A 22,876-nucleotide genomic window follows, 5' to 3' on the forward strand; every position below is an offset into this window, starting at 1 on the left:
TAAAGGCCTGATTTGTGGAGTGCTGCAGAGATGGTTGTCCTTCTGGAAGATTTGCCCATATCCACAGAGGACCTCTAGAGCTCTGTCAGAGTGACCATCTGGTTCTTAGTCACCTCCCTAACCAAGGCCCTTCTCCCCCGATTGCTCAGTTTGGCCGGGCGGCCAGCTCTAGGAAGAGTCTTAGGGGTTCCAAACTTCTTCCATTTAAGAATGGAGGCCAATGTGTTCTTGGACCTTCAATGCTGCAGACATCTTTTGGTACCCTTCCCCAGATCTGTGCCTCGACACAATCCTGTCTCGGAGCTCTATGGACAATTTGTTCAACCTCAAAGCTTGGTTTTTGCACTGACATTCACTGTCAACTGTGGGACCTTATATAGGCAGGTGTGTGCCTTTCCAAATCATGTCCAATCATCAATTTAATTTAACACAGGTGGACTCCAATCAAGTTGTAGAAACATCTCAAAGATGATCAATGGAAACAGGATGCACCTCAGCTCAATATCGAGTCTCATAGCAAAGGGTCTGAATACTTATGAAAATAAGGTATTTCTGTTTTTTTCTTTAAAAAAAATAACATGTCAAACAAACTACACATTTTTGCTTTGTCATTATGGGGTATTGTGTATAGATTGATAAGGGGACAAAAATATTTCATCCATTTTAGCTGTAATGTAACAAAGTGGAAAAAGGGAAGGGGCCTGAATACTTTCCGAATACACTGTACATACTCTTACAAAATACTCACACGCACGCACACACCAAGCCAACACAAGGCTTGTTACTGTTGAGAAATAGACAGGAACTCACATGCACTGACTGATGGCACATATCACAGTGCCATCACCATCACACAGTGCAGTTACGTAATTACAGCTTCTATTTGTTATCCAATAGTCATTCAGTAATAAAAACTCTGAGCACAACTGAACAATCTCCGTAGCCTGTTGCTCTTTGCAACAGCTGCTATGAATACAATGGAAAGATGCACAAACACACACATTACAATGTACACATACATACAGTACTCATTCCAGGTGTTTTCTTTATTTTTACTATTTTCTACATTGTGGAATAATAGTGAAGACATCAAAACGATGAAATAACACATGGAATCATGTAGTAACCAAGAAAGTGTTAAAGAAATCTAAATATTTTATACTTGATTCTTCAAAGTAGCCACCTTTTGCCTTGATGACAGCTGAAAACTGTTGGCATTCTCTCAACCAACTTCACCTGGAATGATTTTACAACAGTCTTGAAGGACTTCCCACATTGACTGGTACTGTAGATCAACTTTCAGCATACACATTCATAAATATTCACACATTTATAAACATATCACACATACAATGCAGTGTCTATTTTCACTTGGAAACTCTTTGATTTCTCTCGCTCCTATTATCTTTACACAAATGATGTGTCTGTCTGTATAGAATAGACTTTACCTAGTGATTCATAGTAAACACTGTCCTAAACGTTCTAGTTTATTAATCTCTGACTAAGAGGTCATTGTGGACATTGGTTTGTTATTATGAGTCATCCTGAAGGAAATGAATTGTGCTGATAACCAAGAGGTGTAAACCGTACCAGGCTAGGGCCTGTCCTCTGTAGACTTTCATTCTACTAAAAAGTAGTTGTATCTTATCAGTTAGTCTGTCACTGCTTTCACATGATCAATGTGCACAATCTCTCACCATTAAAAACTGACTGACACGCCTGTTTGCACTTCAGGTTGGTTCTGATGATGTAACTGGATACAGACCTTTATGATAACTGGTTTATTATTGATGTGTTGTGTTTTCTAGTTAGCTTGATATATAGTTAGTGGGATCTATTGTTAGTGAGCCTGTAAGGTTGGTACTTTGCCTTGTCTGGGGGCACTGAACACATTGGAGGAATGAGGTTAGGTCTCCTGTATATCAGTTAGACTGTTTCCCCATCGCACTGATAGGTTAAGGTCAATTTAGCTTTATATGTTGGGGAGAACGGGCTTGTGTTGGATGCCATTCAGTTCGCTCTGTTTCAGCCATTATTATGAGCCATCCTCCCCTCAGCAGCCTCCACTGACATCAATCACAGTGTGTAAAGTCTTCCCATTGTTGCTGGACCAACACAGAGGGGCCTCTGCTACAAGGAAAGGAGGTGAGGAAGAATCCATCTGTTTAACCACAGAGGGGATGGGCATATTTTGAGGAAGACATGACTTAAAAGAGACATAAATAACTCTTGCGGTTGAGTAATTTGATCCAAAATGTTGAAGTAACCACCACAAAATGAATCTCACTTTGCTGTTCTCTGTTTGATACAGCAGTTTTCTTTTCACACGAATCCTCCTTTTCTTTCTGAATGAATCAAACTATTCTTGTCTCTTCTACACCACATGTAACAAGTTCCATGTTCCAGACTGCACGCCTGCTGGTGCTTTAGGGTGTGGACTGTTTCCGTTAGGGTTTGGCTGGGGTAGGGTTTGGCTGGGGTAGGGTTTAGGGTTTGGCTGGGGTAGGGTTTAGGGTTTGGCTGGGGTAGGCCGTCATTGTAAATAAGAATTTGTTCTTAACTGACTTGCCTAGTTCAATAAACGTTAAATAAAATGTCCTTCTCCCTCTTTTTTTCCTGCTGACTTTCTTTGTCTACCCCTCAGTGTTTGTCTCTGTCTGTCTACCCCACTGCCTGAGTGTCTGTGTGTCTGTCTACCCCGCTGCTGAATAGTGAGGAGTAAACAGTGTTGACACTTTTTTAATGTCTGCTTACTATCACACAATCAAACCCTTCTATTTACATACTTGGCCTACCTTGTGAAATAGCCAACTGTTTCTGTTACCACTCGGGTAAACAGACTTCCTCAGCTATAATACCACCTTACCCCCCTAACAGGGAATGAACCCACAGCCAGGGTCTTTGTTTGAGTCTGTCAGGCCTGCCTAACCACATACAATCCCCCTCATCTGTTAGGACTGAAATCAATGGGACTGGGCGTGCCTCTGTGCTTTGGCCATTCTGTGGTTGGTTTACTACCCTAATTTAAGATGTGTGTTGTTGTTGCTCACATGGGACTGGATTTTTACTATACACCTGGTAGATATCGTCTCCAGTGCTTCAGCCACAGGGTTTTTGAGATCCAGTCCGTTTAGTGAAGTATAAAGAGACTGACTGACTGAGGGAGTGAACAGAGAGACCTATAGTTTGTTTTCAGCTAACTTGCCCGTACCGCCTGACATGGTTCTAACAGTCCCACCCATACTAGAGCTGGCACACACACACACACACACAGAAGTGTAAGGAGGGAAAGGAGGCTGGGTTGTGGGAGGTTATCAGTCTGGCTGTGTGTCTACCCAGGCGTTACAGCCTTCTCTCCAGGACTGGGGCAGGGCGACCCAGCAAGGTGACCTTCGTGTGGAGGAGTCAGTGCCTGGGTAGACCGCCTTACCCTGGATGTCTCTGAGCATTGAATTAGAACTCCATAAGAATACTGTATCCTGCTGTAACAACACGGAAAAGGGTTTCACTTGCGATGGTGTTATGTGTTTTATTTTTTAAATTTTTTGCCTGCCTTAGTTGAATGCGCTGGATAAGATCGCATTCTTAATGGCTAAAATATATATATTTATTCATTAATTAATTCATTCGCTTAGCGGGGGTCCCCGCCCTGCCTAATATTATGGTAGGGGAAGGTGGGAAACACTAGGCCTTATGGAATCTCTTCAATCGGCCCTAGTGTGAGGCTTCAAACTACGACTCTCAAGACTATACCTCAGTTGGCATCTAATGAACTGAATGGAAGTTGATGGTAGAATGACTGTGAACGCCTCAGACAATCTAACCCTCAAACCCAGGTACCATAAAACCTTGGGCAACAGCCCTGCTGTCACCACCCACACATTTGGCTGGGCTGCTCCTAAAACCATAAACCTTTACTACAACACTACCTTTCGTCTCTGAGGAGATAGCTGTGATAATAACAGTACAGTGATAATGGTGATAACGATAGACAGGACAGATCATGTATTACTCAGTGTCTTTGGAGGAGTCTGTCAGTCCTATCTCTCGAAGGTAGGCCATCATTGTAAATACGAATTTGTTCTTATGACTTGCCTGGTTAAATAAATATATTATTTATATATATATATATATCATTTATAATGATTTTTTTTCTCTCTTCCATACTGTGAAGTTGTAGGCTAAAGCTAGGTGGACTTTGGTCCCGTTTTTCCCACGGCTTCCTGTGAAGTGTGTTTGGTCAAGGTGGTGCTCTGTTCTCTATGGACAGTCTGTCCACCGTGGCCTGATCATAAGACCTACACACAAAGACGTCAGCAGCCTAAAAATGAATCCAAGTCTGTCTGTGTATTTCAATGAGAACTGTTAGTCAGCGAGGGGCGAACCTATGGCTACACGCTGGATAAACCCACCGGCCGTGAAAGTTGGAATTGATTGTGTGTTAGTGTGTGCGTGTCTAAGTAACTCTACCCAGCAGCCACACAGGTGATACTGAGCTGAATATAGCCCCCTATGGCCAGCTGTCCCTACTATTTAAAACACAGAGAGCGGGGGAGAGGGTGGGGGGGGTTGGAGTGTTGGGGAGACCTCGGCAACATTCTGGAGCAGCCACAGACAGGACAGAAAAGCTTTGCATGCGTTCAGGTTGTGAACAGAACGTGTCGCCCCAAATGCAGTAGCTTTGACTGTAACCTGCATTGTCAAGATTGAAAGGTAGATTCTGCGATAATCTTTGTCACTGTGTTACAGCATGTGATGTAGGGGTTGCCTGCCGCAGCTCACTAGAGGGTTGCCTGCCGCAGCTCACTAGAGGGGTTGCCTGCCGCAGCTCACTAGAGGGTTGCCTGCCGCAGCTCACTAGAGGGTTGCCTGCCGCAGCTCACTAGAGGGGTTGCCTGCCGCTGCTCACTAGAGGGGTTGCCTGCCGCAGCTCACTAGAGGGGTTGCCTGCCGCTGCTCACTAGAGGGGTTGCCTGCCGCAGCTCACTAGAGGGGTTGCCTGCCGCAGCTCACTAGAGGGTTGCCTGCCGCAGCTCACTAGAGGGGTTGCCTGCCGCTGCTCACTAGAGGGGTTGCCTGCCGCTGCTCACTAGAGGGTTGCCTGCCGCAGCTCACTAGAGGGTTTGCCTGCCGCAGCTCACTAGAGGGGTTGCCTGCCGCTGCTCACTAGAGGGTTGCCTGCCGCAGCTCACTAGAGGGGTTGCCTGCCGCAGCTCAATAGAGGGGTTGCCTGCCGCTGCTCACTAGAGGGTTGCCTGCCGCAGCTCACTAGAGGGGTTGCCTGCCGCAGCTCAATAGAGGGGTTGCCTGCCGCTGCTCACTAGAGGGGTTGCCTGCCGCTGCTCACTAGAGGGGTTGCCTGCCGCTGCTCACTAGAGGGGTTGCCTGCCGCTGCTCACTAGAGGGGTTGCCTGCCGCTGCTCACTAGACTTGCATGATGTATTCCATTGCAGTTGCAAATCTCCTGAAGGGCCATAGATACTCAGTGTATCAATATGTTCCATCAAAGAATAACAAGTACAGTACTGAGAGAAATCTAAAACCTGTTGTACTTCGAGGTCATTGTTATTGCCGTCACTGATAACGTTTCTTGCATTTAACCATGAATGATGACTTATCAAAACCTTTGACACAATTACCAATGTTTTCTTTAAATGTGTCTCAAGTATGTCATCAGTATAACATGTGTGGAGTTAAATGTTTTTGTTGTTGTTTATCAACAAATCCCTTTTCTCTGGGGGGAGGCTGGGTCTGTAGGTTGAGCTGTGGAGGGGGAAGGTATGTGGGCAGAGACATGAATGAATGGCAACAGCTGAGCAGGAGAACTCTATCACCAACCCCACCGTGTGTGTGTGTGTGTGTGTGTGTGTGTGTGTGTGTGTGTGTGTGTGTGTGTGTGTGTGTGTGTGTGTGTGGGAGCTCCAACCAGAGCAGTCTCTCACTCTCTCTGGGCTCTCGTCCCTGCTGCTGCCCTCCTTTTTCTCTCCTCCCTCTCTTTTTCATCTTTGGCTTTACCCTGTGGATTTCCACCGTCTCATTGGACACCTTAGTAGAGCAGCTCTATCGTTCCTATCTGACTGTCACGACAAGAGAAAACGAGGGAAGGACAGAGAGAAAGAGAAGAAAATAGATTTTCTGACCAGGAAGACAGAAGACGGCAAGTTTTCTTGAGTCAAATCACATCCCCTCTTTTGAAAGGAATTTCAAGCTACTTTTTCTTAATCAACCTTTGACAAGCACAGTCAGAAGTCATCTGGACACGCAATGAATAAGACTAACATCTTCTCCCTGCCTCGACCTTAGTGAGAGGAAAACCAATACGTTCTTGGATGTCGTCTATTGCAGGCGAGACCTCTTTTTAGAGACCCATCGACTGCCTCCCACTCCATAGCTTTGGCCACCGCTATATCAGCATCTATTCAAGACTTGAATGACGACACCTCTATATGAAAATATATTTTTTTACAAAGATAATTAATAGCAAGTCTAAATGATCATGCTGGACACCAACCACTTCCTGTCCTTTGATCTCGCCCCCTTGGACTCTCCTCCAATGGGGGAAGAGCTGGACAAGCAGGACTTGATGGATTATGAGAGACATGCCTATCACAGCCTCAAAGAAGGTGGGTGGGGTTAGAAGACACCCAGTGGAGAGGGGAAAAACTGATCTGATTTGTGTTTTAGATGGAGCCTAGCCCTCGATTTTTATAATTCACTAGTTTATGGTCTAGCCAGCTTTGGGTTTGATTCTGTATGGTGACAGGACTTCTGTCAAGCTTTTGATACGTCCTCTTCCTGCTCCTTTCTTATTGATGCATTTGATGAACTGTAATAAGCTGTTCATTGGTCATTCCTCATGTCTATTTGTCTGAAACTCCCTGGTTGTATTATGTAATGGTTAAGCTAACGTCCAAATGATGAGCTCACTGGATCATTACCGCGTGCTTTGCAAATAGACGTGTTCCAAAGGCCATGCCAAGTGTTAGGCTGCTGTGTGCGCCTGCGAGTTTATAAGGGAGACTTGTAGGTTGACGTGTGTGTGTGCACAGCAGGTGTGGGCGGTACTGTGCCAGGTCTGGGGCCCTTTGGGGACAGTGGCAGTCAGCAGACATATTTATTAGAGCTAATGACACATGAGCACACTGGGATTAGCCCAAGTTGGCCAGCAGTTGGCCTACCTCCCGCTTCTTTTCTCTCTCTGCGTTCGATCTTCCCTCTGCACTCTGTTTTTCTCTCGCTCTCCAGAGTTGGGCTTTGTCCCAATATTCTAATAAATAGCCCTACTTCCTATATGACCGCTGCAGATCCAGACGGATCTTGTTGGTGAAGGTTACATGGTGGAAGTTGTAACTGTGTCTGTTGCTTTCAGTAGTCATGAAGACATGGAAAGATGTGGGCTAGTATTTGGATCGGTGTAGGTCTGAACTGAAGGGTACTGTTATCTATGCCAGTTTGTCACAAATCTAAGTTTAGACTTTTCTAACATTTACTGCCCAAATTTTTGTAAGAAGAGTAGAGATAAAATGAAAGCTTAATCTTGTGAAGTTGTATGACTTTATTTACAGCATTTATTAATAAGGCATAACAATATTTGATCAAATGTTTCCGGACTGGGCTTAATGAGTTCCAAATGTACCCTTTTAAGCCCATGGGTGTTCCAAATAATAATACATTAAATAATACATTTGAATGAATTTCAAAACGTACAAACTGACATTTCTGTAAAATTAATATCGCCCAAAGTTATTAACATAAACTGATAATTACTATTCATCGTGAAAGTAGCACTCATAACAATCGGGGAGGGGGGGGTCCAATCATATCTACAGAGATCACTGTGGACTTAGGCTTTTGTTCTTGTCAACCAGTACACACCTTTTATTTCAACGAATCACACTTCAATCAAGACATGATTAGTTGAACCAGGTGTGTTGTTGCTGGGTAAGAACAAAACGCAGCCATTCTGTTTATATGAAGCCTTCCACAAATAACATAACACAACTTTGAACCAATTATCTGAAAGCTGATTCACATTTGCTGTACTGCTATTCTTCTTAATTTGTTAATTAGTTCCTCATGTTCATTGACTATTGGGGATATCCACTCACTATCCCATGTGTTTCAAAGCATACTGGGCTGAATTGGAACAACAGTGATTTATGTTGAAATGGACCAACTAGCAAAATCTATTCATACAATATTTGGAAACCAATGGTTTTGGGGTATAAATATTCATTATAGACTCCAATATTATACAAATGTAGTATTAATCATATTGACCACTTTATTTATTTCCAATTCCATTCTATATAGAGGGAGTGCTTTTTGTACTACTTCACCCTATAAGCCCACCTGAGATAAATCAAATGTTATTGGTCACATACACATGGTTAGCAGATGTTAATGCGAGTGAAATGCTTGTGCTTCTAGTTCCGACCATGCAGTAATATCTAACAAGTAATCTAACAATTTCACAACTACCTTATACACACAAGTGTAAAGGAATGAATAAGAATATGTACATATAAATATATGGATGAGCGATGTCCGAACAGCATAGGCAAGATGCAGTAGATGGTATAGTGTACAGTATATACATATGAGATGAGTAATGTAGGGTATGTTAACATTATATAAAGTGGCATTGTTTTAAAATTACTAGTCATACATTTATTACATCAATTTTTTTTATAACTAATGTGGCTAGAGATGAGTCCGTATGTTGGCAGCAGCCACTCAATGTTAGTGGTGGCTGTTTAACAGTCTGATGGCCTTGAGATAGAAGCTGTTTTTCAGTCTCTCGGTCCCAGCTTTGATGCACCTGTACTGACCTTGCCTTCTGGATGATAGCAGGGTGAACAGGCAGTGGCTCGGGTGGTTGTTGTCCTTGATTATCTTTTTGGCCTTCCTGTGACATCGGGTGGTGTAGGTGTCCTGGAGGGCAGGCAGTTTGCCCCCACTGATGCGTTGTGCAGACCTCACTACCCTCTGGAGAGCCTTACGGTTGTGGGCGGAGCAGTTGCCGTACCAGGCGGTGATACAGCCCAACAGGATGCTCTCGATTGTGCATCTGTAAAAGTTTGTGTTTTTGGTGACAAGCCAAATTTCTTCAGCTTCCTGAGGTTGAAGAGGCGCTGTTGCGCCTTCACCACGCTGTCTGAGTGGGTGGACCATTTCAGCTTGTCCGTGATGTGTACGCAGAGGAACTTAAATCTCTCCACCTGCTCCAAGACTGTCCCATCAATGTGGATAGGGAGCTGCTCCCTCTGCTGTTTCCTGAAGTCCACGATCATCTCCTTTTGATTTGTTGACGTTGAGTGTGAAGTTATTTTCCTGACACCACACTTCGAGGGCCCTCACCTCCTCCCTATAGGCCGTCTCGTCGTTGTTGGTAATCAAACCTACCACACTGTAGTGTCGTCTGCAAACTTGATGATTGAGTTGGAGGCGTGAATGGCCACGCAGTCATGGGTGAACAGGGAGTACAGGAGAGGGCGAAGAATGCACCCTTGTGGGGCCCCAGTGTTGAGGATGAGTGGGGTGGAGATGTTGTTTCCTACCCTCACCACCTGGGGGCGTCCCGTCAAAGTCCAGGACCCAGTTGCACAGGGCAGTTTCGAGACCCCAGGGCTTAATGACGAGTTTGGAGGGTACTATGGTGTTAAATGCTGAGCTGTAATCGATGAACAACCTTCTTACATAGGTATTCCTCTTGTCCAGAAGGGATGGGGCAGTGTGCTTGTGATTGCATCGTCTGTTGACCTATTGGGGTGGTAAGCAAATTGGAGTGGGTCTAGGGTGTCAGGTAGGGTGGAGGTGATATGGTCCTTGACTAGTCTCTCAAAGCACTTCATGATGACGGAAGTGAGTGCTACGGGATGATAGTCGTTTAGCTCAGTTACGTTAGCTTTCTTGGGAACAGGAACAAAAATGCAATTTTTATCAATTTGACTTATCTAAAACAATGCAAGGCTCATTTAACAGTAAAATAAGAAATAAAAAAATGTAAGCTGTGAATGCCTGTTATCTATCTTGTTGTTCACCAAGTTATGTTGCTACTGTTTGACTGTGACAAGCAGGCATGACTGCTAGCATGAAAAATCCATCTTTTAAAATGGCAAGAAATAGTAATATGCTATCGTGTGCATATATCAGCACATTAGTCTCATCATTTTACATAAAGCATGATCACTTATCTGAGAGGGTACTAAAAATATTGAAAATGTGTTTATCTGAGGGTCGCCTCAACACCAATGTTTTTTTTGCAGCTTTGAACTTACACAACTGTCAACTGAATAATAAAAACATTTGATTGGCTTAGAATAAAAACTGTTATGGATATAACAACCAGATTCACTGGTTGCAACATTATATTTATTTATTTTGTGTTTGAATCCAGACTGAAGTGGACTTAATAGGCACATGGGCTTTATAGGTACATTTACCATAAACAAGGGTAGTTTTACAGTGTCATCTTAACACCAATACTGTCAGTGAGTATCAGATGTGCGAGGTATCAGTCAGATAGTGTTTCTGATCTCTTGTTCTGTGGATAGAAATAGTGCAGGGGGAGGCTTGGAGTGGGTGGCAAGGCAATGACGAGAGAGAGAGAGAATGAGGTAAGGTTATAGTGAGATACTAAATGTGAAGTTCCCCAGGGAAAGAGGAAGAGAGAAATAATTGAGAATGACCTGCCTCAGGGAGCCTGTGAAAGAAGCAAGGTTAGGAGAGAGGGTAAAGGGGGAGAGATGTGAGGAAGTGATGGGGATTCTCTCTCCCAGAATAGATCCTTCTCTTCTCTTTACTTCCCGTGGGTGCCAAGTGGTGTGGCATGCCCTGGGCTGGCACGTTCCACATGTTTGTGTTATTGTCTGTGTATGTGTGCTTGTCTGCCTGCATAGTCACGTGAGTCAAGTGTATGTGTGTAACAGTGTGTTTATGTTACATACACGTGAGTCTCGAGTGCGTTTGTGTGTGTGTCAGCAAGAGCAGAGAGAGAAATGAATTCCGTTGCTTACAGCAGGGACTCAGAATCCCTGATATGCTGTGAGAATTGAAGACCAGACTCAGAACAGGTCTGTGCCCAAACAATTCGAGCTTCTACTTTTAAAAATTCACCTTTCCAGAAACAAATCTCTCACCATTGCCACTTGTTATAGCCCCCATTCAGACCCCAGCTGTGCCCTGGACACCATATGTGAATTGGTTGCCCCCCTTCTATCTTCAGAGTTCGTACTGTTAGGTGACCTAAACTGGGACATGCTTAACACCCCAGCCATCCTACAATCTAAGCTAGATGCCCTCAATCTCACACAAATTATCAAGAAACCTACCAGGTACAACCCTAAATCTGTAACCATGGGCACCCACTTAGATATCATCCTGACCAACTTGCCCTCTAAAGACACCTCTGCTGTCTTCAACCAGGTTCTCAGCGATCACTGCCTCATTGCCTGCATGTGTAATGGGTCCGCGGTCAAATGACCACCCCCTCATCACTGTCAAACGCTCCCTAAAACACTTCAGCAAGCAGGCCTTTCTAATCGACCTGGCCCGGGTATGCTGGAAGGATATTGACCTCATCCCGTCAGTAGAGGATGCCTGGTTGCTCTTTAAAAGTGCTTTCCTCACCATCTTAAATAAGCATGCCCCGTTCAAAAAATGTAGAACTAAGAACAGATATAGCCCTTGGTTAACCCCAGACTTGACTGCCCTTGACCAGCACAAAAACATCCTATGGCGTTCTGCATTAGCATCGAATATCCCCCACGATATGCAACTTTTCAGGGAAGTCAGGAACCAATATACTCAGTCATTTAGGAAAGCTAAGGCTAGCTTTTTCAAACACTTAATTCTAAAAAGTTTTGGGACACTGTAAAGTCCATGGAGAATAAGAGCACATCCTCCCAGCTGCCCACTGCACTGAGGCTAGGAAACACTGTCACCACCGATAAATCTACGATAATCGATCATTTCACCTGGCTACCCCTACCCCGGGCCAACAACCACTTGCAGCAACTTGCCCAAGCCCCCCCTCGCTTCTCCTTCACCAAAATCCGGACAGCTGATGTTCTGGAAGAGCTGCAAAATCTGGATCCCACATATCCGTTGGGCTAGACAATCTGGACCCTTTCTTTCTAAAATCATCTGCATGTCTAGCACTCTAGTGTTAATGCTAAATTGTAATTCTTTCGCCTCTATGGCCTATTTATTGCCATACCTCCCTACTCTTCTACATTTGCACACACTGTATATAGATTTTTTATATTGTGTTACTGACGATATGTTTGTTTATGTGTAACTCTGTTGTTTTTGTCGCACTGCTTTGCTTTATCTTGGCCAGGTCGCAGTTGCAAATGAGAACTTGTCCTCAACTGGCCTACCTGGTTAAATAAAGGTGAAATAAAAGGAATAAAATAAAAAGAACAGCTGACTAGACTGACTGCCTGGCACTTCTGACGTCATGGTATCAGCCCTCCCTAACAGGTTCTCCTGCCCTTAAAGGACCTGGCGAGAGAGAAAGACACACACACACACATATATATACGCTCTGCATGTGGCCGCTCCACAGAGACTAGCCTACTACATAGAGACGGGAACTGATGACCAAGAAATAGTCCACTCCTAGAAATGCAGCAGTGGCTTGGGACTCTCCTGAGTGCATACAATAATTAAACCAGGGGTGAGTTTCCCAGAAAGCCTGGTTAACAAAAAGGTCACAACAAGTTACTGACACAGTAGCAGGACAGAGAGATGTGTATCTATTATAATAATAAATAGGTGGGTGCTTATATTTGGCCTATATGAATTGGAAATGTGCTTTTTGCTAATCCCAACTCCACAGAGACACCCTCAGAGAGTGGGGTCATGGCCAGGGTCAGCCATTATCAACGGCGACCCTGGAGAAAAGGGTTAAGTGGCTTGCTCAAGGGCACGTTGACAGATTTTTCACTTTGTCGGCTTGGGGATTCTGACCTTTTAGGTTACTGGCTCAAAGCTCTAACTGTTAAGCTACCTGCCACCAGTGTGACTCATAAACACAGTCATTTAGGTGGGCAGTTGTTCTGATTGGAAGACTGATAAGGGTCTACTTACTTCCTTTAATTGTTGCAAGATTTGCAGTACATAATAGTTTGTACTGCAAATCTTTCAACAATTAAAGGAAGTATACCATAGCTGGCTTGATAATACAGGCTACTGTGAGGAATGAATTAATAGGTCATGCTAAGTGGTTAAACAGTGAGAAAAGTCTGCTGACAGACAAGACTGACTGTGTGATTGTATTACTGACTGTATCTCTGAGTCGTTATGTAAGAGATGTTTCCTGTTTTGAAATAACGATGTGTCAGGCGTACATGCAACAAGGAGTCTGTCTCAAACACACATTCTTCTGTGTTTTTGTAAGCGCACTTTGAGTTTAGAAACAGGAAGTGTGTAATAATGTCACTGTACTCCGCCCTCCTTTGCAACAGCAAAAAAAAAAGAGTGAGGGAGGAAGTAAAAAAGAGTGAGGGTTCTGTCCATTGAGTCCTGCTCTATCCGTCTGCTCGTGTGTTTGTTGACGTAAGGATACCCTCTCTGCCCTGCAGATGGATTCTTCAGTGTAGGATGGCAGTCTGGACCTGAAACTCTTGTTTTGAAGAGGTTGTTGTTTCCATGCTGGCAGTTGCTGACTCTCCTCTACCTCTCTCTCACTGTCCTCATGCAGTCCTCCAGCTCAAACTACAGCAGAGACGCACCCGGGAGGAACTGGTCAGCCAAGGGATCATGCCACGTAAGTAGTGCCCAAACTCTTTATCCTTATCTCTATTGTCTAGAGCAGCAAATATAATAGAATATCACTCTGCATGCTTGACCAGCACAGTTTCTGTTCCGGTTCCATTGGACAGACAGGCCTGTTGTGTTGTGTTAGCGTTGTCATTTGCATTGTGTTGTCTTGTGTTTTGCGATGTTGTGTTATCAAGTGGGCCAGCCAGCTTCCCCTTCTGTGTCCACTTCCTGTTCTGTGCTCTGTTCAGTAGCTGAAGAGACTCAGTGTTCAGCTGTAGGAAGGAGGAAGTGCATGGGCTATCTCTCGGTTCTTACTGGAGAGAGAAGCTGACTAACTCCCTAACCTGCACCCTTCAGAAGGACCCTAACAAGGCCACAATTGTCACTGTCAGTGACAGCGTTGTCACTGACTCTCCTTGACAAGTGCACTCAGTCTGCACCCCGGTTGGGGTCTGTTCGATTTTCAATTCAGGATTTGCTTCTGTTATGACCTAGCCTGATCCAAGACCATCCTGACCGCGTCACTCTTGTTTCGCTTCACTTCAACAGTATGTATGTAAGCTTGCGAGAGCTCCGGATGGTTGTGCTAGGCTAGTTACGATGGGTCACAAAGTGCAAAGTGGCTAACCTGGCCCTAAGATGGGCCTCTCCTCTGTGCTCCCACTCTTATTACACAACAACAACAGGTCAGGGGAACTGTGTATCTACTGTGTATCTACACAGTTACCCTGCACAGAGAGACAGACATACATACAGGACTTTATTCCAGATTAGTCCAGATTACTGAGGATCAGGTTGTCTTCCTGTGGGGGAGGCATTACAACCCAACCTTTATAAGTCACTTGTTATGACTAAGGCCCAAGGCTATAGCAGAATACAGGGCCTTGACGGTAAAACCGTTGTCTGTTGACGGTAGTGCTCATGTCATGGATTTACAGTCAAGGTACAGTTGGATATATAAATAAGAGTGAATTACAGAGTAGACAGGATCCTCCATGATCCATTTGCATGTATTTGGAGACAAATGTTGATTTGATATGAGTGGTTAGGCCAATATTTAGGCCTGCTAGTCTGTGACCCCATCCCCCCGGTTGACCTCCTAACCTCTGGCTTGACCCCTTCCTGTAAGCCAGCATTACGTCCCACAATGGACGGACACACACACACACACACAGGTGATGTGATGATGAAATCTCCAGTGTCCCTCCATCATCCTCTTCAACTTTCCACTGTGTGTGTCTTGTAATTGTTTTGGTGTGTATGTTTGTGTGCTTACGTGTATGTCCACATTTGTGTTTTGATGGGGGCTGCTGGGGTGAGATGCTTAGTGACACACACAGACACACACACAGACAAACACAGACAGGGACATGCTGAGGACCAATACAGTTGAGAGTGATGGATGTAGAAAGTCCCCCTCTCAGAAAGACTTTCCATCACTCCTCTCTCTCATCTGTCCGCCCCTCCTTAAAGATCCTGTCTGGTCTGTTATTCAGATCTTTATTGATTGTTCTCAGACGTACACCTCTCTCATACTATAGCAGGCTGTTCCTCCTTCACTGTTCTGCTGAAACAGGTCAGGCACCAGTCAATACAAAAACACACTGTTCTATTTTCTCTTACTGTTTGGTGGTTATAACTCCTCTGACCTTTTTCATATAGAGTTCTGCTTTGAGTGTGTGTTCTCACACTGTCAATCTCCAGTGGTGGTGAAGAGCTCACAGCATAGTCTGTGCTCCTTTGTTCATTCTGTCTTCCTTCGTTGTTTCTCCCTCTTTCCCTCACTGTCCACAGCACTGAAGAGTCCGGCAGCCTTCCACGAGCAGCGGAGGAGTCTGGAGAGAGCCAGGGTGAGTCTCTCCACGTCGGTCTTTCTTTCTGTAGTTCAATATGTGCACTCTTTGTTGAACTGTGTCCTCTCTCTGAGACAACACTCATCTCTCTCACTCCTTTTCCACCCTTCTCCTCTCCCATACTTATTTCATCTCTCCCTTCGCATCTCTTCTCCCACCCCCCTCTCCTCCCTTCCAGACTGAGGACTATCTGAAGAGGAAGATCAGGAGTCGTCCTGAGCGCTCAGAGCTGGTCAGGATGCACATACTGGAGGGTGAGTCACAGCGCCCCCTCTCTGATCACCACAGAACTACACCGTCACACGCTACTTCTCGACATGGTTACATTGAGCCAACTATACCACGTCTGTTTTTGCTGCTCTATATACATAAGTATGTTTTGTTATGCACTTGTTTGTGGATTTTGTGTACCTAATTGAGTGGTGTCTGTACATCCTTGTGAAACCGCATGTGTTTTTCTCTTCACACAGAGACGTCAGCAGAGCCGTCTCTGCAGGCCAAGCAGCTGCAGCTGAAGAGGGCCAGGCTGGCTGATGACCTCAATGATAAGATCTCCCACAGACCTGGTCCTATAGAGCTCATCCACAAGAACATCCTGCCTGTAGACCTGGATGGTCCTCTGCAACACTCACTACTGGGTATGGACACGCACTGTCTACTGCAATACACACACAGTTCAAATGTTCCTCAAAATGTTATCATTACAATATCACAATGTCACAGTACTGAACTGGTGTCAGGACATCCTCATGGTGGAGACTGTGAGACAATCATTAGTCATTCTGGTTTGGCAATCTCCTCTTGGTGTATTGCCAATTACTAATCTCACAGTTTGAAATACAGATGTTTGTTGTAGTGATACTGAACCTCACAACTTACCAACTAGTTTTTGTAGAACATCATTTGTTTGGTGAGAAGAACGGTGAAATATAGGTTTAATTAATCTCTCTACTAGAGGTCGACCGATTATGATTTTTCAACGCCGATACCGATTATTGGGGGGTCAAACGCGCTGATGCCGATTAATCGGCCGATTTTTATTTGATTAATTTATTTGTAATAATGACAATTACAACAATACTGAATGAACACTTAATATAGTACATCAATCAAATCAATTTAGCCTCAAGTAAATAATGAAACATGTTCAATTTGGTTTAAATAATGCAAAAACAAAGTGTTGGAGATGAAAGTAAAAGTGCAATATGTGCTCTGTCAGAAAGCTAACGTTTCAGTTCCTTGCTCAGAACATGAGAACATGTGAAAGCTGGTGGTTCCTTTTAACATGCGTCTTCAACATACCCAGGTAAGAAGTTTTAGGTTGTAGTTATTATAGGAATTATAGGACTATTTCCCTCTATACCATTTGTATTTCATTAACCTTTGACTATTGGATGTTCTTATAGGCACTTTAGTATTGCCAGTGTAACAGTATAGCTTCCGTCCCTCTCCTCGCTCCTCCCTGGGCTCGAACCAGCAACACAATCGATAACAGCCACCATCGAAGCAGCGTTACCTATGCAGAGCAAGGGGAACAACTACTAGAAGGCTCAGAGCGAGTTAGCGCGCTCTAACTAGCCAGCCATTTCACATCGGTTACACCAGCCTCATCTCGGGAGTTGATAGGCTTGAAGTCATAAACAGCGCAATGCTTGATGCACAACGAAGAGCTGCTGGCAAAACGCACAAAAGTGCTGTTTGAATGAATCTTTACGCGCCTGCTTCTGCCTATCACCGCTCAATCAGATACTTAGATACTTGTATGCTCAGTCAGATTTTATGCAACGCAGGACACGCTAGATAATATCTAGTAATATCATCAACCATGTGTAGTTAACTAGTGATTATGGGTGATTGTTTTTTATAAGATAAGTTTAATGCTAGCTAGCAATTTACCTTGGCTTACTGCATTCGCGTAACAGGCAGTCTCCTTGTGGAGTGCAACGAGAGAGAGGCAGGTCGTTATTGGGTTGGACTAGTTAACTGTAAGGTTGCAAGATTGACAAGGTGAAAATCTGTCGTTCTGCCCCTGAATAAGGCAGTTAACCCACCGTTCCTAGACCGTCATTGAAAATAAGAATGTGTTCTTAACTGACTTGCCTAGTTAAATAAAGGTATAAAAAAATATATATTAAAAAAAATCGGCAACTCTGCACCCAAAAATACAGATTTCCGATTGTTATTGAAAACCTGAAATCGGCCATTCTGATTAATCGGTCGACCTCTACTCTCTACCACACACAGATTCTCCAAAGGGTGCAGGAGAGTCCTCATTGGACGAGGACAGCAGTGATGCGTTTTCTCCGGACACTCTAGCCAATCATGACTCTCCACTGGGTGCTGTCTCCCAGCTGTCACCCTCTGACATGCTCACTCAGAACGGGGACATGTCCCCCTCACAGGTACAGATCATTCTAAAAATCTTTTTTATTTTTGTACAGTACTTATAGCCACAGAATGGAGGTTATAGACGAGTAATCACGTGAGTTGTCCCATTATTGGCGCTTCAACTGACCAATTAGATGTTTTCTTAGTTCCTTACCCAGGTCCCTCCTCCCCCTCCTCCGCTGTTGCTGAATGACCATGACTCCTTGCAACGACAGAAGCTGACCAATGGGACAGTGACGCCAGTTGCTTCCCGCCCTGTCAGTGGTCAAACCAAGGTGAGGGACATCCCCTGTTGTTAGTCTGAATATCTTGCTATGACGGTTGGAATGTAATACTTTCTGTATACAATCATATCTTACTTACTCTTACCCTCCCTCCCTTGATCTCGCTCGCTCACTCTATCGATCCCTGCCTCTCTCCCTGTAACTCTGTTCCAGTCCAAGCCCAGCTTGGAGCGCCTCTCCCAGAGGCCTAAGAAGTCAAAAGACGTGAAGCCCAAGGTGAAGAAGCTGAAGTACCACCAGTACATCCCTCCGGACCAGAAGGCTGACCGGGAGCCACCCCCTCAGCTGGACTCCACCTACGCCAAGATCCTCCACCAGCAGCAACTCTTCCTCCAGCTGCAGATCCTCAACCAACAGCAGCAGCAGCACTACAACTACCACACCATCCTCCCAGCACCACCCAAGTGAGTGTGTGAGGGAAAGGTGTGTGTGTATGTGTGTGTGTGTGTTGGGATTGGAATTGGAATTGGCAATGTGTGTTTGAAAATAAGAGGCATCACAAAATTCACTCCATGCTGTTTAATGGCATGTGGTTTTGTGTGTTAAAGCGACTGTGCCTCCCTGTGTGCGTGTGGACTCACTTCTCTGTTTCTTGTTTCTCCTCAGACCACCTGCAGAGCAGCCAACTTCAACAAACCCCGGCCCCTCCCCTTCACGCAGTGTTCCCCCGACGACCCCGGCCCCTTCCAATCAGCATGGGCCAAGTCGTCAGAGCCAAACCCCTGTGGGAGGGGCCAAACCTTTGACGCTACCAGCCAACCTGGATGACTTCAAAGTGAGTAGATGCCAGATGGTGAAGCGTGATTCATCACTCAAGAGAATGCATTTCCACTGCTCCAGAGTCCAATGGCGGCAAGCTTTACACCACTCAAACAGGCACTTGGCATTGCGCATTGTGATCTTAGGCTTGCGTGTGGCTGCCGATGAGCAGTTCTAGTGCTGACCTTGCTTCCAGAGGCAGTTTGGAACTTGGTAGTGAGTGTTGCAAACAAAGTCAGCACTCAGCGGTGCTGTTCTGTGAGCTTGTGTGGCCTACCACTTCGCGGCTGAGCCGTTGTCTCTCCTAGACATTTCCACTTCACAATAACAGCACTTACAGTTGACCCAGGGCAGCTCTAGCAGGGCAGAAATTTGACGAACTGGCTTTTTGGAAAGGTGGCATCTTATGACGGTGCCACGTTGAAAGTCACTGAGCTCTTCAGTAAGGCCATTCTACAGTCAATGTTTGTCTGTGAAGATTGCATGGCTGTGTGCTCGATTTCATACATCTGTCACTAACGGGTGTTGCTGAAATAGCCGAGTCCACTAATTTGAATGGAGTGTGCACATACTTTTGTATATATATAGTGTACTTAACAAGGGGGTACGGATCAGAATCATAACTCTTCTTCTCCCCTGCAGGTTGCTGAGCTGAAACAGGAGCTGAAACTGCGGAGTCTGACCGTATCTGGCACTAAGATGGACCTTATCGAGAGGCTGAGGAACTACCAGGAGCAGAATGGTGGAGGTGGAGCTGGTGTTACTGCGACTCTAACACCTAAACCCAGCCTACCAACCCCACAGCATGCCTCAACCCAACCTGCTGGCTTCACCATCTCTGCCCCCCCCCATGCAGGGACCAATACCCTCACCCACCAATCAGGAGAGGCAGGCGGGAAGATACCTGCTTTCTCATTGGCTCAGAGTGCTGCTCCAGCCCGTATTATGAGGTTTGGGAGTACAAACTCCTCCCCTCCTGTGTCTCCCACCCCGTCAGAACGGTCGCTGGCGGTAATGAGCCCCGATGAGACCAGCTGTAATGGAGACTTATTTGGGGAGATGGTGAGCTCTCCCCTGACCCAGCTCAGCCTGCACCCTTCCCCAGCCTCCATCAAAGAGGAGAACCAGGGTCACTTACCCACCTGCAGCCTCTCCCAGTCTCGGCTTTCACCCACTGCGACTCAGCCTGCCACCCCACCTCAGGAGCCCTCAGGAGCCCCTGGGGCAGCCATGGAGGCCTCCCCCTTGGACAAGGACCAGTTGCTCCAGGAGAAGGACAAGCAGATTGAGGAGCTGACACGCATGCTGAGGCAGAAACAGAGGTTGGTGGAGACCCTGCGCTCGCAACTGGAGCATGGGAAACAGACAGGATTGAAAGAGATGCAGGGTGTGGTGATAAACGGTTATGCCCAGGAGGCCCAAACCAAAACCACCTCCATCAGAGCCTCAACCATTCTCTATCCCACTCTCACCAACGGAGAGATGGTGAGGGTCAAGAAGGAGGTAGAGGCGCAAGAAGAGATGGAGGGGTTGGACGAAGCTCAGCCTAAGGGACAGCCTCAGCCGACACAGTGCTCCCAGCAGACTCTGCTCAAACTGCAGCAGATCCACCGGATACAGGTTCAACAACAGACACAACAACTACTTCAGACACAACAACAACAGCAGACACAACAACAGCAGTCCCAACAGCTCCAGCAACAAAAACAGCAACAACAGACACAGCAGATGCAGCAGCAGAAGACATCAGCCCAGATGCTGCTACAGCAACAGCAGCAGCTGCAGCAGCTGATCATCCAGCAGACCCAGCAGAAACAGCTCCAGCTGCAGCACAAACAGCTGCAGGCCCAGCAGAGGAAGCAGCAGAGACAGGCCCAGAGACAGCAGCAGAACAAACAACTGAGTCAGACCGTCACCACACAACAGGTACATTCAGTCATTACAGATCTATATCGTACAGTCTATAGATCTACGGTATAGGTATACACACTGCAGACGGTCACCGCACATCAGGTACATATTTAATATTTAACAGAATAACCTTGTCTGAAACCATACATGCAAATTTGTCTGAAACCCGAAGACTATTCTTGACCTCAGCGGGCAAAGACCTGGGTTTGGAACCAAGTCTTTCTCTTCCCCATCTCTGTCGGGCCGTTGGTTTGAATATGTCTGTTCTCTACTCCTATTCTCTCCAGGTCACTCCGGTCTTCATCGGCCAACAGAATGGCACCCAGGTCCCCGCCCAGACCTTCTCATTGGACCTCCTCAAGTCGGGCACCACGCCCACCCTTGTCACCGACGGCAACGGCAACCACTACCTGATAGCACTGACCAATCACAATGCAGAGGGCCAGAACGGCATGACCTCATTGGGCAAAACTAGTGGATCACAACGCATCACACTGCAGGTACAGTTACGCTGGAAATCTGCTAATAAGTGTTACAGGTTTCTATGTTAAAACCTCTCTAGGCTAGGTGTAACGCTACCGTCCCACCTGACCAACATTCAGTGAAAGTGCAGGGCGCCAAATTCAAACAACAGAAATCTCATAATTAAAATTTCTCAAACATACAATTATTATACACCATTTTTTGTTATACACCAACTTCTTGTTAATCCAACCACAGTGTCCGATATCAAAAAGGCTTCACGGTGAAAGCATACCATGTGATTATCTGAGGACAGCACCTAGTCACAAAAAACATACAGCCATTTTCCAGCCAATGAGAGGAGTCACAAAAAGCAGAAATAGAGAGAGAATGAATCACTAACCTTTATGTTACACAATACATGTGTGTTTTGTTCGATAAAGTTCATATTTATATCCAAAAATCTCAGTTTACATTGGCGCGTTATGTTCAGTAATGTTTTGCTTCCAAAACATCTGGTGATTTTGCAGAGAGCCACATCAATTTACAGAAATACTCATCATAAATGTTGATGAAAGATACAAGTGTTATACATAGGTTTCGAGATAAACTTCTCCTTAATGCAACTGCTGTGTCAGATTTCAAAAAAGCTTTATGGTGAAAGCACACCATGCAATTATCTGATTACAGTGCTGAGCCACCCAAACAAGCCATACAGATACCCGCCAAGTTGTGGAGTCAACAGAAGTCAGAAATAGCGTTATAAATATTCACTTACCTTTGATCTTCATCGGAATGCACTCCCAGGAATCCCAGTTCCACAATAAATGTTTGATTTGTTCGATAAAGTCCATATTTATGTGCAAATACCTCCTTTTTGTTCGCGCGCTTAGTTCACCAATCCAAATGCACAAGGCGCGGGCACGAAGTCCAGACGAAAAGTCAAAAAAGTTCCATTACAGTTCGTAGAAACATGTCAAACGATGTATATAATCAATCTTTAGGATGTTTTCATCATAAATCTTCAATAATATTCCAACCGGACAATTCCTTTGTCATTAAAAAGGAAAGGGAACGGAGCTTGTGCTCACGGCCGCGCGCGATAAACAACTCATAGCTTTCAGCTGAGCCATCTACTGTGAGTAGTCTTATTCGCTCCCCTTTCACAATAGAAGCCTGAAACAACTTTCTAAAGACTGTTGACATCTAGTGGAAGCCTTAGGAAGTGCAGTCTGACCCCATTTACACTGTATATTGGATAGGCAATCACTTGAAAAACTACAAACCTCAGATTTCCCACTTCCTGGTTGGATTTTTCTCAGGTTTTCGCCTGCCAAATGAGTTATGTTATACTCACAGACATCATTCAAACAGTTAACTTCAGAGTGTTTTCTAAATCTAATAATAATATGCATACCCTAGCTTCTGGGCCTGAGTAGCAGGCAGTTT

The 22,876-nt window shown here is 45.2% G+C and overlaps 1 protein-coding gene across 7 annotated transcripts in view; it reads left to right on the top strand.

Annotated features, from left to right (window-relative positions):
• LOC112233702 (myocardin-related transcription factor A) overlaps positions 1–22,876 on the top strand; it is a 44,249-nt gene that overhangs the window by 15,920 nt on the left and 5,453 nt on the right. For 5 of the 7 annotated variants that reach the window (XM_024401507.2, XM_024401505.2, XM_024401506.2 and 2 more), the window contains 10 exons: positions 13,709–13,774; positions 15,565–15,620; positions 15,802–15,877; positions 16,094–16,261; positions 17,868–18,025; positions 18,158–18,286; positions 18,449–18,699; positions 18,902–19,070; positions 19,697–20,980; positions 21,253–21,465. In XM_024401507.2, coding sequence (XP_024257275.1) covers positions 13,709–13,774; positions 15,565–15,620; positions 15,802–15,877; positions 16,094–16,261; positions 17,868–18,025; positions 18,158–18,286; positions 18,449–18,699; positions 18,902–19,070; positions 19,697–20,980; positions 21,253–21,465 — 2,570 coding nt within the window. Of the gene's footprint in view, positions 1–5,934; positions 6,624–13,708; positions 13,775–15,564; positions 15,621–15,801; positions 15,878–16,093; positions 16,262–17,867; positions 18,026–18,157; positions 18,287–18,448; positions 18,700–18,901; positions 19,071–19,696; positions 20,981–21,252; positions 21,466–22,876 lie in introns of those variants that run through there. The other 2 variants (XM_024401504.2, XM_024401509.2) reach the window with 2 other exon arrangements.

Source organism: Oncorhynchus tshawytscha, linkage group LG25 (assembly GCF_018296145.1).
Source record: "Oncorhynchus tshawytscha isolate Ot180627B linkage group LG25, Otsh_v2.0, whole genome shotgun sequence".
Lineage (NCBI taxonomy): Eukaryota > Metazoa > Chordata > Actinopteri > Salmoniformes > Salmonidae > Oncorhynchus > Oncorhynchus tshawytscha.